At 34.0% G+C, this 16860-nt stretch overlaps 1 protein-coding gene across 1 annotated transcript in view; it reads right to left on the reverse strand.

Moving 5' to 3' along the window:
* CFAP70 (cilia and flagella associated protein 70) overlaps positions 1 to 16860 on the reverse strand; it is a 79872-nt gene that overhangs the window by 36836 nt on the left and 26176 nt on the right. Inside the window, 8 exon segments of the mRNA XM_039872094.1 lie at positions 1131 to 1325; positions 1655 to 1715; positions 8312 to 8403; positions 9994 to 10074; positions 10259 to 10286; positions 10288 to 10424; positions 12265 to 12399; positions 14018 to 14117. Of these exon segments, the coding sequence (XP_039728028.1) occupies positions 1131 to 1325; positions 1655 to 1715; positions 8312 to 8403; positions 9994 to 10074; positions 10259 to 10286; positions 10288 to 10424; positions 12265 to 12399; positions 14018 to 14117 (829 nt within the window).

Raw genomic sequence — 16860 nt, forward strand, 5'->3', positions numbered from 1 at the left:
TAGTGATGGTAGAACCAGGAATCAAACTGAGATGTGATTATGCCGCCTACTGAGAATAGCCTCTTGCCTTTATGAGCATCTATTATTTTTTATTTTATTACTTCCATGTGCTTTCTTTGTGTATTTGTTTAGTATAGTTCAAGGCACATAGTAAATGTGCATAGAGAGGCAGTGCAGTGAAGCACTTAATAATGTGAGTTCTGCACCTGAAACTAATATAAAATAATATTGAATGTCAACTGTAATCAAAAAAAATTTTAAAGGGGGGAAAAGGTGAAGGAAAATAAGAGGTTCAAATTTCCAGCTACAAAATAAATAACTTATAGGGGTGTAATGGATAGCATAGGGAATATAGTCAATAATATTGTGATAGTGTTGTACAGGGACAGATGGTTGCTACACTTACCATAGTGATCACTTCTTTAGATATATAAATGTTGAATAACTATAGTATACACCTGAAACTAATATAATATTGTATGTTAGCTATATTTTAATAAAAATCTTTAAAAAAAAAAAAGAACAAGTTCTGGAGCCAGATTGCCTGAATTTGAGTCCCACCTTTGACCTTTACTAGCTCTGTGACCTTGGGCAAATTACTTAACCAACTGTTGCATTTCTCTATCTGTAAAATGGGGAGTAACTTCCTCATAGGATTGTTGTGAAGATATGAAGCATTTGAAATTTTGTCTAATATACAGCAAATACTCAATAAATGTTAGCCATTATTATTTAGGAAATTACTATTAAGTAAATTTTTCTCAAGTCTTAGTGATTCTATGGCCTAGAGAAAAGTTTGTAATGGGAGACAGAGATAATTAGTCATGGAACCTGTACCAGGTACAAAGTTTCTGCTTGCTAGAGCAACATGAAATATGACCCAAAATCTGACCTAGCCTCAGGTGAAGAATTAGATTCTTACAAGCTCCCACTCAAAATGGATACTGAACCATTCCAAGGCTTGGCAAGAATGGAGCTTCTCCTAATAGTCTATCAGGGAGAACATAGCTCTCTGCACCAACAAGGAAGAAAGATGGGAGCATAGGCAAACATAGCCAAAAAAAATAACTGGGTATGTAGAGAAGATGCTTCCTAAAACACACAGAATAATTAAATAAATAAATATTTACCTTTAGTTGTTCTTTGAAAGCAAAGTATTTTCCAGAGCAATTAAGTTCATAGTTGAGCTGGCACTTCTGCTCCTCCAGGGTTTCACTATCTACATCACTCTCCAGTTTGGCCACCTGTTTTCCAAACATCCTGTGATACTCATCCAGAATGGCTCTAGAAATGTTCTTGATCTGCATGTGATAGTCACTCACCGCCTAGGAAAATATGAAATGTCTGATACAGAGGCCTCAGACAGGTCAAGATGTGGAATAGATGTCTGAAAACTGGATTGGGTTTTACACTGAATAATACTTTAGGTATAAATTGTCCTTTTCTTCCCAGCTCAGAGACCAGCAGCAAAAGATTAAACACTAAATACTATTCACCATAAAGCATTGGTCACAAATAGATGCAAAAAGGAAAATATGTAAAGCTACAATTTCCTACCCCTTTTGAAAAATATATTGAAAATCCATGCCTTATTTTCAAATGAGTACACTCAACACCTTATGCCTTATAGTTGGATCTTGGCTTTGTCACTTGCCTTCTGAGCCCCTCCTGTCCGTCGGGTAAGAGGTGGCCTTGGAGGAATCATTTCCTTTACCCTGCATCAGAAAAACATAACCACTTTATTATCTGCAGATTTATGTTCTCTTTATTTCCTGCCTACAAAGAGTCTGGGTAAGGGGGATCTAGGATCTGTTCTCCCATTGTCCTTGAGCACTGTGCTATTCTCTCATCAAAAAGCCTATACATAATAGCCTATACAGAATAGTTTATAGGTATGGATATAGGTATAGATAGGAAGGAAGCAAAGCAGCAGCTACTCAGAGTAGCTAAGTAGTACTTTTGGCTAATTCGAACTCTGGTTTTACCCTTACATATTTTAAACCATTGCTGTGTACAAGATGCTGCTTGACTCAGGAGTTGGAAAAAATGAGTGTTAGCATTTTAGGTACACCCAGTAGAGTCTATAAAAGCATAAAGTTTTGGAAATTTAAATGGTACAAGTAAGTAAAAGCTTTTCTTTCCTTCCTATCTAGGTTTTAATTTACAAGACTGCATTAAATTACAATGATGATATCGAACTTTATGGTAAGAAAATATATTTTGTCACTGTCAAACTACTATGCCAAAACTTCTACCTTTCATTTTCAGGAAACCTTACAAGAACCTAGAGGGAATTAAGTTATAGCTTTTCCTCCTTATAGTTTCAGATTTCTGCTGAAGTATATTGTACTGCCTTAAAGTTTACTATAAAATTCAAAAATTCAGTTTTTCTTTAATAGATTCTATATGATTATATATCTCTGCCTGTAATTTGATTTTAATATTATTTAATAGTTAATATATTCAGATTATTCAAAGCTTAAGAGATATGAAACAATATATAATAAACTATCTCTTTCTAACTTTGCTTTCCAGCTACCCAGTTCCTCTCCAGAGACAATGTTACCCATCCATTCATTCTTTCAACGTAGATACTAAGTGCCTCTTATCCAATAGGTGCTTTTCCAGATTCTGGGGATAGGGCATTAAACAAAATAGACAAAATGCTCTAGTGGGGAAAGAAAGACAATAAACAAGTTACATAATTAAGATAAATATGTTAGTGATATGTGCCATAGAGAACACAGGAAGGCAGACAGAGTTACGTTGGGGGTTGGGGTGGTAAAGTGGGAAAGTATATTTCACTAAAGAAAGCCTTTACTCCCTGAAATGATAACATTTGAGTGAAGACCTGAGGGAAGGAAAAAACAAGTTGTGTAGAAATCAGGGGCAAGGAAGTTACAGGCAAAGGGAACAACAAGTATAAAAGCCTTTCTGCAACAGTGTTCCTGGCAAGTGTGAAGGACAGCAGGAAGGCCAGTTTGGCAGGACTGAAAAAGTGAGGGAAAAGTACAGAACATGTAGGCCCTTGTAGGCCACTGTAAGGACTTTGATTTCTACTCAGAGTGTGATGGAGAGTCACTGGTAGTTTCTGAGTATAAGAGTTACTTGAATTGACTTCCATTTTAATAAATTATTATGCTGTAAATAAGAATAAATTTTCCAAATGCCCATCACATGAAGGAAAAAACAAAATGTGATATATCCATACTATGACATATTATTCAGCAATAAAGAATGAAGTACTGATAAAATGAACCTTAATAACATTGTTAAATCAAAGAACCCAGTCACAAAAAAGAAACACATGTTCTGTGGTTCCATTTATATGAAATATCCAGAGTTGGAAAATATACACAGACAAAAAGTAGATAAATGGTTTCCAAGGGATGGGCAGTAGGGATGGGGGAGGTTGCCATGATAGTTGGGAGAAAATATAGAATGACTGCTAATCTACATGGAGTTTCTTTCAGAGTTAATAAAAATATTATAAATTGATTGTGGTGATGGCTGTACAACTCTGTAAGTACACTAAAAGTCATTGAATTGTATATTTAAATGGGTGGAATTAATGGTATGTGAATTCTATCTCAATAAAGTTATGATTTGAAATAAAAGTATAAACTACTTATTTTGGCTGCCTCCCTGTGTTTGTTTCTATGTATTAAGTAGAGGTGCTACATCTGCTGGTCTTGATAAAGTGGCCTTATGCAGTAGGTGACCTGTGGGGCTCAGTGGTACAGTCTCCCTAGTCACCTGAGCCATGTGCTCCAGGTGTGTCCCTTGGGTATCCTCTTGTTGTAGATGATCCTTGACTGCTGTTGGTACATCAATGGGAGGGATTGACTCACAAGTTGATTGGCTGTGACGACTGCCTGTGACAACAGTGAAGGGGCTGTTGTTCAGGGGCTGATCCCCATAGAGCAGGATTCTCTTTATAAGGGCTCTGGTGCCTCCCAAGTCAGCCTTTTGAATGTGTCATTTGTAGAAGTGGTTAGGTGGTGCTCTGGTGTGGTCTGAAGCTGGTGTGTTGGTTCTGGGACCTCTTGGGAGGGGCTTTGGTGCAGGCCAAGGTCAGCACCTCCTTGGGGTCACCTGGTATGACCTACAAAGTGATATGCAGATGACTGCCACTTGTGCTGGGGTTGGAGGTGCCTAGAAAAGGCTAATCTTCAAATCGAGGTTAGATGCTACTAGTGCCAGGCATGGGGCTGGTTAGCAAGAGGTACAGAGCACGCTGAGACCAGATGATGCTTGTTTTGGATTTGTAAAGCTTTGAGAGATTTTAGGAAACTCTGTAACACAAGTCAAGACAGGTAATTTGTATGAAAAAGCCACTGGAAGTGTCTTAAATGAGTCCAAAAATTAGGTGAGACAGTTCTCAGGGAATCACCAGGGTGGAGCAAACAGTGTTAGCCAGGTTAATGGAGACTCAGCTATGGTGCCTGCAGACTGGGAAGGGGGAGAGCTCAACAAATGAACAATGTCCCAAATGAAAGAACAGAATAAAACTCCAGAAAAAGAACTAAATGAAATGGAGGCAAGCAATCTACCAGATGCAGAGTTTGAAACACTGGTTATAAGTATGCTCAAGGAACTAAGTGAGAACTTCAACAAAGAGATAGTAAGCCTAAAAAAAGGCATAGAAACCATTAAAAATAAGGAGTCAGAAAAATAAAGTATATAATAAGTAAAATAAAGAATACAATAGAAAGAACCAGCTGATTAGATGAAGCAGAAGGCAAAATCAGGGTAGCAGAAAACACCTAATCAAAACAGCAAAAAAGAAAAAGAATTTTAAAAATAAAAATAGTTTATAGGAGCCTCTAAGACAACATCAAGCACAACAACATTCGTATCGCAGGGGTGGCAGAAGGAGAACAGAGAGAGCAAGGAATTGAAAATCTATTTCAAGAAATAATGATGGAAAACTTCCATAACCTGGTGAAGGATATAGATATACAAGTCCAGGAAGGGCAGGGAGTCCCAAACAAGATGAACCCAAAGAGGCCCACATCAAGACATATCATAATTAAAATGCCAAAGGTTAAAACAAAGAGAAAATCTTAAAAGCAGCAAGAGAAAAGCAGTTAATTACCTACAAGGAAGCTCCCATAAGGCTATCAGCTGATTTCTCAACAGAAACTTTGTAGGACAGAAGGGACTGGCTTACACTATGGAAAACAGTATGGAGGTTCCTTAAAAAAATTAAGAATTGATCTACCATATGATCCTTCTACTGGGTATTTACCCCAAAGACTTCAAAACCCATATCCAAAAAGATATTTGTACACCGATGTTCATAGCAGCATTATTCACAGCAGCCAGGACATGGAAGCAACCGAAGTGTCCTACGATAGATGACTGGCTAAAGAAGCTGTGGTACATATATACAATGGAATATTACTCAGCCATAAGAAGAGATGAAATACTGCCATTTGTGACAATATGGATGGACCTCGAGATAATCATGCTGAGTGAAATAAGCCAGATAGAAAAAGTAGAAAATCACATGATATCACTTATATGTGGGATATAAACCTAAAAGCAACAAATGAACAGGAGAAACAAACAGGGACTCATGGATATGAACAATGGACTAGTGGTTACCAGAGGGTAGGGGGAGAGGGTAGGTAGACAGGAGAAAAAAATTTAAATCATTTCTTGAATTAAAATAATTAATTAGCTAATTAATTAATTAATTTAAAAAAAAGAAATGTTAAATGAAGCCCTTCAGGCTAAAATGAACAGACACACATCAATAATTCAAAGATGAATGAAGAAATAAAAAACTCTGGTAAAGGTAAATATGAAAGCCAGTATTATTGTACTTTTGGTTTATAACTCTTATTTATCTCTTTTTTTAGAAAAAAATTCATAAAATAATAACCATAAATATTTGTATAAAAATATGTGACAATGATAAAGAGGGGGGGAGAGAGAGAGGTATAGGAATAGGGTATATAATATTGAAGCTAAACTGGTAATATGCAAACTAGGTTGTTATAGATTTTAGATAATAATTGTAATCCCCAAAGTAACCACTAAGAAAATAACTAAAAAAATAAAGAAAAGGAAAAAAGAGACTCTAAATCATACATTATTAAAAATCAATTAAATATATAAAAGGCAGTGATGAAGGAATTAAAGAACAGAAAACATATAAGACATGCAGATAACAAATAGAAATATGGTAGAAGTAAATCCTTTTTCAGTAATCACATTAAATGTAAATGGCTTAAACTTTCCTATTAAAAGGCAGAGATTGGCAGATTGGATTTTTTAAAAAAACAGGATCCATCTATGTGTGGTCTACAAGATAGTCCTTTTAGATAGAAAAACACGAAGAGGTTGAAAGTAGGAAGATAGAAAAAGACATTCTGTGCAAAGCATAACAAAAACAGAGCTGGGGTGGCTATATTACCATCAGAGAAAACAGACTTAAAATCAAAAAAGATAACAAGAGACAAAGAGATATAACAATCATAAACATAAATGTACCTTACAGCAGAGCCCTAAAATATATCAAGCAAAAATTGAGACAATTGAAGAGAGAAATAGGCAGCTCCTCAATAATAAAAACTTTAATACCCCACTTTCAATAATGGATAGAACAACCAGAGAGAAGATCATAAGGAAATAGAGGACTTAAACAACAGTATAAACCAATTTTACCTATGGACATCTACAGAACACTCCATCTAACAACACAGAATACACATTCTTCTCAAGAGCACAGGAAACATTCTGCAGGATAGACCATATGATAGGCCACAAAACAAATCTCAATAAATTTTAAAAGAGTGAAATCATACAAAGTATCTTTTCTAATTACAATGGGAAAAAATTAGAAATCAATAACAAAGGTAATTGAAAACTGAAAAATTCACAAATATCTGGAAATTAAGCAACATTTTTTCTTTAAATTAGTTTTAAGTGTACAGTACATTGGTTAAACATTTATATTGTTTATAAAACGATCCCCCTAATTGCTCCTTCTCTCCTCTGGTTTTCCACCTAGCCAATATATTAATGCTAACTGCATTCCCTATGCCATACTACTCCCCATCCTTGTGACCATCTATCAACTACTAATTTGTACTTCTTTAACCCTTCATCCCTTCCTCCAGCCCACCAAACTCTCCTCTCCTCTATCTGTCACTAAATTGTGCTATATATTTGTGAGTCTGTTTTTGATTAGTTCTTTTTGTTCCTTAAATTCTGCATGTAAATGAAATCATATGGTATTTATCTTTCTCTGACTTACTTTTATTATTGACTCAGCATAATAACCTCTAGGTCCATCCATGTTGTTGCAAATGGTAGGATTTCATTTTTTAATGGCTGAGTAATATTTTATTGTATATATGAACCATAATTTCTTTATACAATCATCTAACCAACACACTTTTAAACAACTAATATGTCAAAAAAGAAAACACAGGGAAATAAGAAAATACATTGAGATGAATGAGAACAAAAACACACCATATGAAAATTTATGGGATGATATGAAAGAAGTGTTCATAGAGAAATTTATAGCTCTAACTCATACATTAAAAAGAAGAAAGCTTGCAAATCAGTAAACTAACTGTATATCTTAATAAATCAGAAAAGGAGAAAAAACTAAACTCAAAGGTAGCAGAAGTAAGGAACTAATAAAGATTAGAGTAGAGATAAATAAAATAGGAAAAAGAAAAAGAACAGAGAAAATCTTTGAAAAGACCAACCAAATTGATAAATATTTAGGTAGGTGAACTAAGAAAAAAGAAAAAACTCAAATTACTAAAATCAGAAATAAAAGTTGGGACATTACTTCCCATTTTTGAAAGATAAAAAGAATAATAAGAGAATATCGTGAACAACTGTACATCAACAAATTGGATAACCTAGATGAAATGGACAATTTTCCTAGAAATACAATCAAAACACCACAGTACAATATAAAATAGTTTTTAAATATTACATATATTTATATGTGACATGGGATGTGTGTTTGTATAATAGGGGCTTTACAATAACTCCAGAAGGATATAGGCCAAGGTGATAAAAGTGGTTACCACTGGGTAAGTAGAAATCTGAGTGTTTTTACATGTTTTCTTGCTAATCTTGATTTTCTCAAAATTTTTGTAATAGGCATATACTGCTTTAGTAATAAGAAAACAGTAACATAAGAAACTTCATCTGAACAGAAAAACAAAAAATTGATGCTTATCCCAGGGGAAATTACATTTATGTGAACAAACTGACTTTCTTTTACTTACATCTAAATTGTTTTTGCAAATCAGGTATGAGAACCATTGCTACATACCGTCTGGCTAGCTCCTCTGGCATTCGCTTTGGAACCAAGGCTTTGTCCAGTTGAATCTCCAACACAATGTATGTCCTGGCTTCTACATATTGCTGTAAAGACATTTTTCTCTAATTTACTCTTTTCAGAAAAAGATATTTATGAAAAAATTTTAGTAACGTAAGATAATGCTCACAATATAAGTGAGAAAACTGCATATACTACTATACATATAATGTGATCTTAACTATTAAACTATTTTTTTCATAGAAAAACAACTAGAAAGAAAAATAGCAACAGAGGTTACGTCTTGCAGAAAAGAGTTTTCGATTTTATTTTTGGAGACTTTTACCCCAGCTGAAGCCCTATTAACTTGTTCAATACTTTTCTTGGAACTGTTTTAAGTGAATGTCATTATTTCTTCCACTAACACTCTTTCATGAGTCCTGTAGAAATATTTTCTTCATAACCTTTTGATATTCCCACTCACAGCCTCCTCACCACCATCTACCAACTGTAACCTGATGGACATTTCTACCCAGCATTGTATATATAACGTTTCTAAAATCGAACTTCTCATTTCCCCCTGTATTAACTTCTCTTTTGACTTTTCTCTTAATGATTTCATCACCCTTCCAGAAAGTACAGCTCTAAACTTGAGTTATCTTTAACTTTTCTTCCTTGACAACCCTAAAGCTTCCCAATTCCATACTTTGCCTCTTCAGGTTTCTGACTTCCTTTACTACAACCTCTTCCCTAAATCAAACCGTCATTGACACTCATCTGTACTATAAGAAAAGTCTATAAACTGATATCTAAAACCCCTATCCAAATTTCAATTTCTCTTCTTCACATCCTTGCAAGAGTTCTACCCTGAAACATATATGAAGTCTTATTTCTAGGTAGCTTAAAAACTTTTAATGGGAGTCCCTAAGATGAGGTTCTATAGTCTCTTGTCACCTATGGATTGAAGCCCAAACTTTTTAGCAAGTCTCTCAAAATCATTCTATAACTCAACTCAGCCTCTCTTTTCTTTCTCATTTTATTCTAGAATCTCTCCTTTCTTTTTATTTCTCTACATCATACACTGAAGTAATTGATGTACTCAGAATTCAGCTATCTTTTTTTGTGCCTTGACTCAAGTTGTTCCCTGGCCCTAAAATGCCTCTCCCTCCATCTTTATCTGGCAAAAGGTTCTCTTCATCTTTCACTACTTAGCTTGAATGACATCTCTTCCACGAAGCTTTCTGAGACTGTCCTATCCTAGTAGCTATTACTCTGTCTTCTCTGAGACCACACAGCACTTTTGTTTGTACTACTAGGATAACATTCATCAAAACTCTATATTACTATTAGTTATGTACCAGTCTGTTTTGACCACCAGACTTGAGTGTCCTGAGAGCAGATGAATAAATGTTGCAGATGATGCATGCATCTTTGCATCCTTCATAGTGCTTAATATAGTAGAATTAATAAAAGACATATAATTTTAATGCTGGAAAGGACCTCAAAGTTAATCTGGTACCCACTTATTTTAGAAAGTCTCAACAAAACAAAGAAATTTGCCCAAGGTTATAAATTAATAATTGGAAATCTGAGATGGTAATTCAAATAATGAGCATTTTTCACTATACCATACTACCTTGCTCAATAAAGGACTGATGAATTTAAACTTAATTTCCCAACTATTTATGCATAGTTACCTGTCCTTCTGGATTGTGGTTTAGAGTGGGTTCAATTTCCAAAGGAGTATCTGAACTTTGAGATTTTATACTAGCCGCTTGCTGAAAGAAAATGAACATACCTCAAAAATGGAATTCTTACATAGTCTTCATAATGGCAAGAACAATGATCATTACGTTGCATCAAAATACAAACTAAATTGAGACAATACACAAAATAAGAAATCAGTGCAAGCCTCCAGAATGCAACAAAACCAGCAAAATCATCATTTTCTCAACAACCTACCACATCCCCAGGCATAGGCTTTCCTTTATCTGTTTCTTACTATTTTATCTTCTTTCAGGTTCTTAGAAATAACTGGTTTGGACAATGGAGAATTAATTCCTCCTATTTTGTTATTTTGAATCAAATGATGGCCAGTATCCCGGAACAAACTAAATAAACACTTGGTCTGAAAAAAACAAAAAAACAAAAAGATGCAATGAATCACAGACAAATAAAAGAAACCCACATTATTATTTAATATCATCTAGTCTTCTAGATAAATTCATCATTGTAGAATCAGAGAGAACTCAGGAAAGTAAAAAACTTCATTGTATTGCCATACTCATTGAATGGGTAAAACCATTGTAGAAAGTTAGTTGCCTACCCTATCATTTAAATTCCCAAGGGGAGACTTTTCAACCTGGCTTGATTTTGGTATTTCATAACTTGTTATCAAATAGCTTTCAATCCTTGACACATAATTTCAAATAACTTTAAGTGGTAGGATTTATTTCTGTATAAGAAATATTATCTAATTACTACTGACCCCTCAATTAGGATTAGAAGAATAGGGCAAGTTTAAAGTTCAAAATTAAAACTTTGCATGGGGAAATTCAAACTATAGATAAATACTGGAAAGCAACCTTACAAAAATGTTTAAATTAAACAACATGGATGAATCTAAATATAATTTACGCTGAGTGAAAAAAAACAGCCACCTGCCCCCAAAAAAGGGGAGGAGTAAACAGAGATAGAAGAGGAGGATAACAGAAAAGGTCATGAGAAAACATTGGGTGCAATGGATATTTTCACTATCTTTTTTTCTATTTAACTATCTCTCTACACAACATTAATGAGTTTTTTAAATGGATGAATATTCCATCATTTTTATTTACAATAATTTAATAAGCTTTTTTCTATTTTAGACACATAATCTTATTTTTTGGTTTTGCTATTATAAATCTCCAAAAGTTTTCACAAATATAGGGGTTGCAATCCTATTAAATTATTTAAGAATAATCCCAGTAAGTGCAATTTCCAGTTCAAAGGATACTTATAAAGAGTTTGCTACTCAGTTGGTTTGAAATAGATGATGGGTCTTTCATGACTCTATTATTGAAAAATAGCTGTCCTAATAATGATGGAATAGTATATGAAATAGTATATGAATACATATGTTAAATAAGTTTTTATTATTGTGTTTTACAAAGTCTCACTTTCTCGTAGAAGCAACATGATTAAATTGACCTTTTACTTTATGTATATATATTTTTTCTATATTTAGACAGATAAAAGGATGATTTTAACATTTTTAACATCTGAAAACTGAGAGAACCATGTGTTTATTCATCAGCACATGGATTTACATTTTTGCACAATTAACATAATAGATTTCTTTCATTATCCTAAAGATTTTGTATCCAACTTTACTGAGGTAAAATTATAATAAATTACATATTTAAAATATACAATTTGATCAATTTTGGCATATACATACACATGTGAAACCATCACCACAATCAAGATGACCAACATTTCCATCATCCTCATAGTTTCCTCACATTCTTTTGTAATCCATCCCTCCCTCTATTCCTGTTCCCAAGCAACCACTGATCTGCTTTCTATGGCTTTAGGTTAGTTTTCTAGAATTGTAAATAGAATCATAAAGTATGGACTCTCTTTTGTCTGGCTTCTTTCATTTAGCATGATGCATTTGAGGCTCATCCATGTTGCATGTATCAACAGTTCCTTTCTTTTTTTTTTGCTGAGTAGTATCCCATTGTATAGATATACCATACAATTTCTTTCTCTGTTTACCTGTTGATAGAGATTTGGATTGTTTTCAGTTTTTAGCCCTAATTTTTTGAGGTTCAATGGTAGAATGACAGCAAGCCTCTACATTTAACATCCCAGTATGACAACTGGTTCCAAATATCCATTGCAAAGATGTATATACTATAGATGTAAGTAAACACATATATAAAAGATAAATTAGGATGATAATGATCTATACAATTTTTTCTTACCTTTTCAAAGACTGTACTGTCTAGGTAAGGATAAACATGAAAAGCTCCCCGAATCCTCTTTACACCTGGATACAGCAATGGGACCATATTAACATAAGCCACACCATGAAATGAAAGCTGACTTTCATCATCCGCCTAAAGGAATAAAACCAGAGAAATATTAGTGGTATAGAGCAATGCAGCATAAGGTATGGAGCTCTGACTCAGCAGTTTAAAGACCTGGCTTTAGGGACTAGTTATGCTATTTAACTAGTTGACTATGGGCCATTAACATAGACATTTGGGGGCTTATTTCTTTATCTCTAAAATAAGGTTAATATACAGTGGTCACTGAGATAATTCATAAAAACAGTGCTAGTGAATAGTAAAGGCAGTAGTTGGATCAACACATACACAAATTAATTGATAATACATAAATTCAACCAAAAAGTCAATTTCATCATGTTGCTTCTTAGAAAAAAGAAAAACTTTGTGAAAAAAAAAACAACAATAACAACAACAACAAAACCTTAAAAGATACCAGAAGCTGTGGCTTTTAGCTTTCATTCACATATTCACATGAATGAAAGGGGTTTTGCAAATCATCTGAACCAATGTTGACAAATAGGTTTTAACTGATGCCTACATTCTAATCAATTGGTAGAGGTGTCTTAGAGTACTGTGCTGAAAAAGATTCTGTATCTTTATCTGGGTTCAGAAGAGAAGAGTGCTCTAATTGATCAGTACTACCTGCCACTGATGAAGGAAGATGAATGACAGTCTGCTGTCAGGTATTTGCCATCCCTGATCTCATCTAAACTCTCATTACAAAGATGAAGAATATGTCAATAAATATATCTTAACATCATTTTTAATGGCTGTATGGTTTACCATAGGAAACTTGTATAAGGAAAAGAGTAAAAGAAAACATTTAATTTCCACAAGGTTAAAAGTAATCTCTTTCATTTTGCCTATTAAAATAATAATTAGAAATTAAAGTCCTATGTTCATATGATAACATTACGTTGTTTATAAATCTAAGGTAAGTTAGTACATATCATATATTACAAAGAGAGAGGTGGGAACACAGTAGTAGTATTTTCATTCTGCAAAAAGCCTATTTTAAAAATCAATAAAATAATTAAGGTACTTGTTAAGTATCTGCTATATGTCATAAATCATGCTAGGTACTGTGGAGGATACAAAGCAGTCAAAGACAGGAGCCCTACCCTCAGGGAGTTTATGAACAAGCGTAAAAGACCACACATGCACAAGTAACATATTCTAGGCTCATCAAAGCTATATCTTTTCAGAATAGTAGTACATCTATGAACCCTATTACTCTAATTAGCAGGCTAAAATATTTTAAGTAGGTAAGTCTAAAAGAAATTCAGAAAAATGTAGTAGTTTGAACCATATTGTCAATATTTAACTACTTTTGACCTACAAAAATGTCTATCTTGTATGGTTTTATCTGTGGTAAAACTGTAATGAAGGGCTAAAGGGAAATAGGATGTCTGAGAATAAAGGCTAAATAACTTCTACTGGACAATAGGGAGCTAGGGTGACCAGTTGTCCTAATTTGCCAGGGACAGGGGAGTTTCTTGGGACATGAAACTTTCAGAACTAATCAGCAAATCAGAATCAGTTGGTCACCCTAGGGAACAGCCACATCAGTTCATATACTCCACTGGTATTAGAATTAGAAGCAGAATAATAGGTTGGGTCTGAGCCAGCATTTCTTATATAAATATTTTTAAGTAAACAAATTTACCTTATCAAATCTGGTAGCTTTTCCTTTGGGTGCAGTAATCAGAGGAACTCTTGTGATTTCTACAGGCCAGAGTCGGCAATCAGCAATTCGCTTCTGAAAACTGAATATCAAGAATCAGCCCACTAGCATTACATGTGAAATGGACTTAGCATAATTTAGGTTAAAGAGAAGTATTCATCTCTTTTAAAAGGTAATGGGATACACATATATAAATTTTTTACAAGGTAAGTGGGTTTTTATACCTTTTCAAATCTATAAAATTCTGAAAATAATTCTACTGTACTTCTAGCAGAGGCAAATTGTACATTTTCAGAGCAATTTTGCAATATGAATCAAATGCCTTAAAATGTTCATAATCTTTGGCCCAGAAATTCTACTTCTAGTCATTTATTCTAAAGAAATAATCAGACAAGTATGCAAAAATAGTATAAAATACATTTATAACTACTGCGAAAATAGAATAGGGCTTCCAGTGTCAGCTGACTGACATGTTAAGAGTTTAGAAGTTCTCACTACTGTCCTCAAAACAAGAAAGAAGCTGACCAAACTGAAAATCAACAAGTTTTCTTTGATCAATCTAAGAATTAAGTACATAGGGCAAATCGCCACACTGAAATTTGGAGAGACAGCTAAGTACAGAGCATTACAACTGAGATCAGTTTACAGGCAGCAGAAGCCCCTGGAGTCTGAAACAGGTAGAAACACTTTAATGGTAATTTTGACTAATTGCTGGAGGCTGAGTGTGGACAAGCCCAAGAGTTAAAAACTCCTAGGGTCTCAGTCTCGGGGGTTCCCCACGCTTTTTTGCATTTTAAATCAAGGAACCCCAGAATTTATTCATAGTGAAGACAGGATAAAAATCCTCTTAGGCAGAGAGAAAGGAAAAGTAACCATTTTTGAAATATGCCCAGATTGTCCTCCATAACGAAGGCCTACTAAGGGAAACTACCAGAGCATTATCTTGCCCAGGGGAAAGGCAATTAGACACCTCAAGCCCATCTGGCCTTCCTGTCTCATATAAGGACAGAAAGAAAAAACGGTTATTAAACACTTCTGAAGGTCACAGTCCAGGGACTCAAATCCATTAAAATACTGAGATTTAATCACAGGATTAAAGAACACTTTCCCTCGCCATAAATAGAGTTCCAGTATAACAGTGGATTATAACTGAGAAACTGTGAAACATAGACCCTATTTAAGAAACAGTTCTTAGGCAAACCCAAAGAGAACAGGGGAGGAGCAAAAAAAAAAAAAAAAGAAGGAAATCAAAGGCTTTAGCACCTACAGCTACAGCTACTGAAACATTAAACACAGCCCAGCTCCTAGCCAGATAAATATACACCCTCACACTAAAAAACCTAATTACCTTGTTTCTTATTACCTACTACATAATATCCAGCTTTCGATAAAAAATTACAAGGGCAAGAGTACTGTCATTAAATAATTTTTCATGTTCATAAATGTCAAAAAAATAAATAAAATAAAAAATTACAAGGAATGCTACAGGCAAGAAATATACTGTCTGAAGAGACAAAGCTAGCATAAGAACTAGACTTAGGTATGACACAGATCTTGAAATAATCAGAAAGAGAATTTAAAATATCAATGATTAATATGTTAAAGGCTCTAATGGAAAAAGCAGACAATATGCAAGAACGCATGGGTAATTAACCAATGTCATCACAATAAATTTAATTTAAAAATAACAGGTGGGTCATGTAAGCAGGAGGCGGAAATTCAAGGCATCAAAAGAAAATGCTAGACATCAAAAACACTGCAATAAAAATAAAGAATTCATCTGATGGGCTTATCAGTAGATTAGACAAGGCTGAGAAAAGAATCAGTGAGCTTGAAGATACGTCAAAAACTTTCCAAACTGAAATGGAAAGGGGGAAAATATGAAAATCATAACAGAATATCCAAGAATTATGGGACAATTACAAAAGATATAACAGGGATACTGGAAAGAGAAAAAAGTGAGAAAGGAGCAAAAGAAATATTTGAAGTTATAATGGCTGAGAATTTTATGAAATTAATGGCAGATGCCAAACCATAGATCCAGGAAGCTCAGAGAATGCCAAGGATGATAAAAACTAAAAAATCTACATCAAGGTATATCATATTCAAACTACAGGAAACCAAAGAGGAAATGAAAATCTTGAAAGAAGCGAGAGGCAAAAACACTTTTCCTACAAAGGAACAAGAATATGAATTACATTGGACTTCTCATCAGAAACCATGCAGGCAGGAAGAGAGTTAAGTGAAATGGTTAAAGTTTTGAAAGAAATAAACCACCAATCTAGAATCCTGTATCTGGTGGAATTATTTTTCAAAAGTGAAGGAAAAATAAAGATTTTCTCAAACAAAAATGGAGGGAATTTGTGGCCAGTAGACCAGCCCTACAAGAAATGCTAAAAGTCTTCAGAGAAAAGAAAAATTATATGGGTCAGAAACTTGAATCTACATAAAGAAAGGAAGAGAATCAGAACGAAATAAAGTGAAAAATTTTTTAATTTTTCTTATTTTTAATTGACCAAATCGATTACTGTTTATTCAAAGTAATAGTAACAATGTATCCTTTATAAAAAAATCAGTAAATCAAATCCAATGATGTAAATTTATATTATATACCATGATCAAGTAGGGGACCAGAGATATACAGGAACTCTCTGAAATGCCTGCTCAATTTTTTGAAAATTCTTAAACTATTCTAAAAAAAATAGTCTGTTAATTGAAAAAAAAAAAAGTTCATTCAAATTTTACCTATATTGATAAGCCTCTACTTCTCATCTCTCCGAAATCACCAGGTCATTGTGACAGAGATTAGTAGTTATCCACACAAT

The sequence above is a fragment of the Pteropus medius genome, unplaced genomic scaffold (assembly GCF_902729225.1).
Source record: "Pteropus medius unplaced genomic scaffold, Ma_sr-lr_union100, whole genome shotgun sequence".
NCBI lineage: Eukaryota > Metazoa > Chordata > Mammalia > Chiroptera > Pteropodidae > Pteropus > Pteropus medius.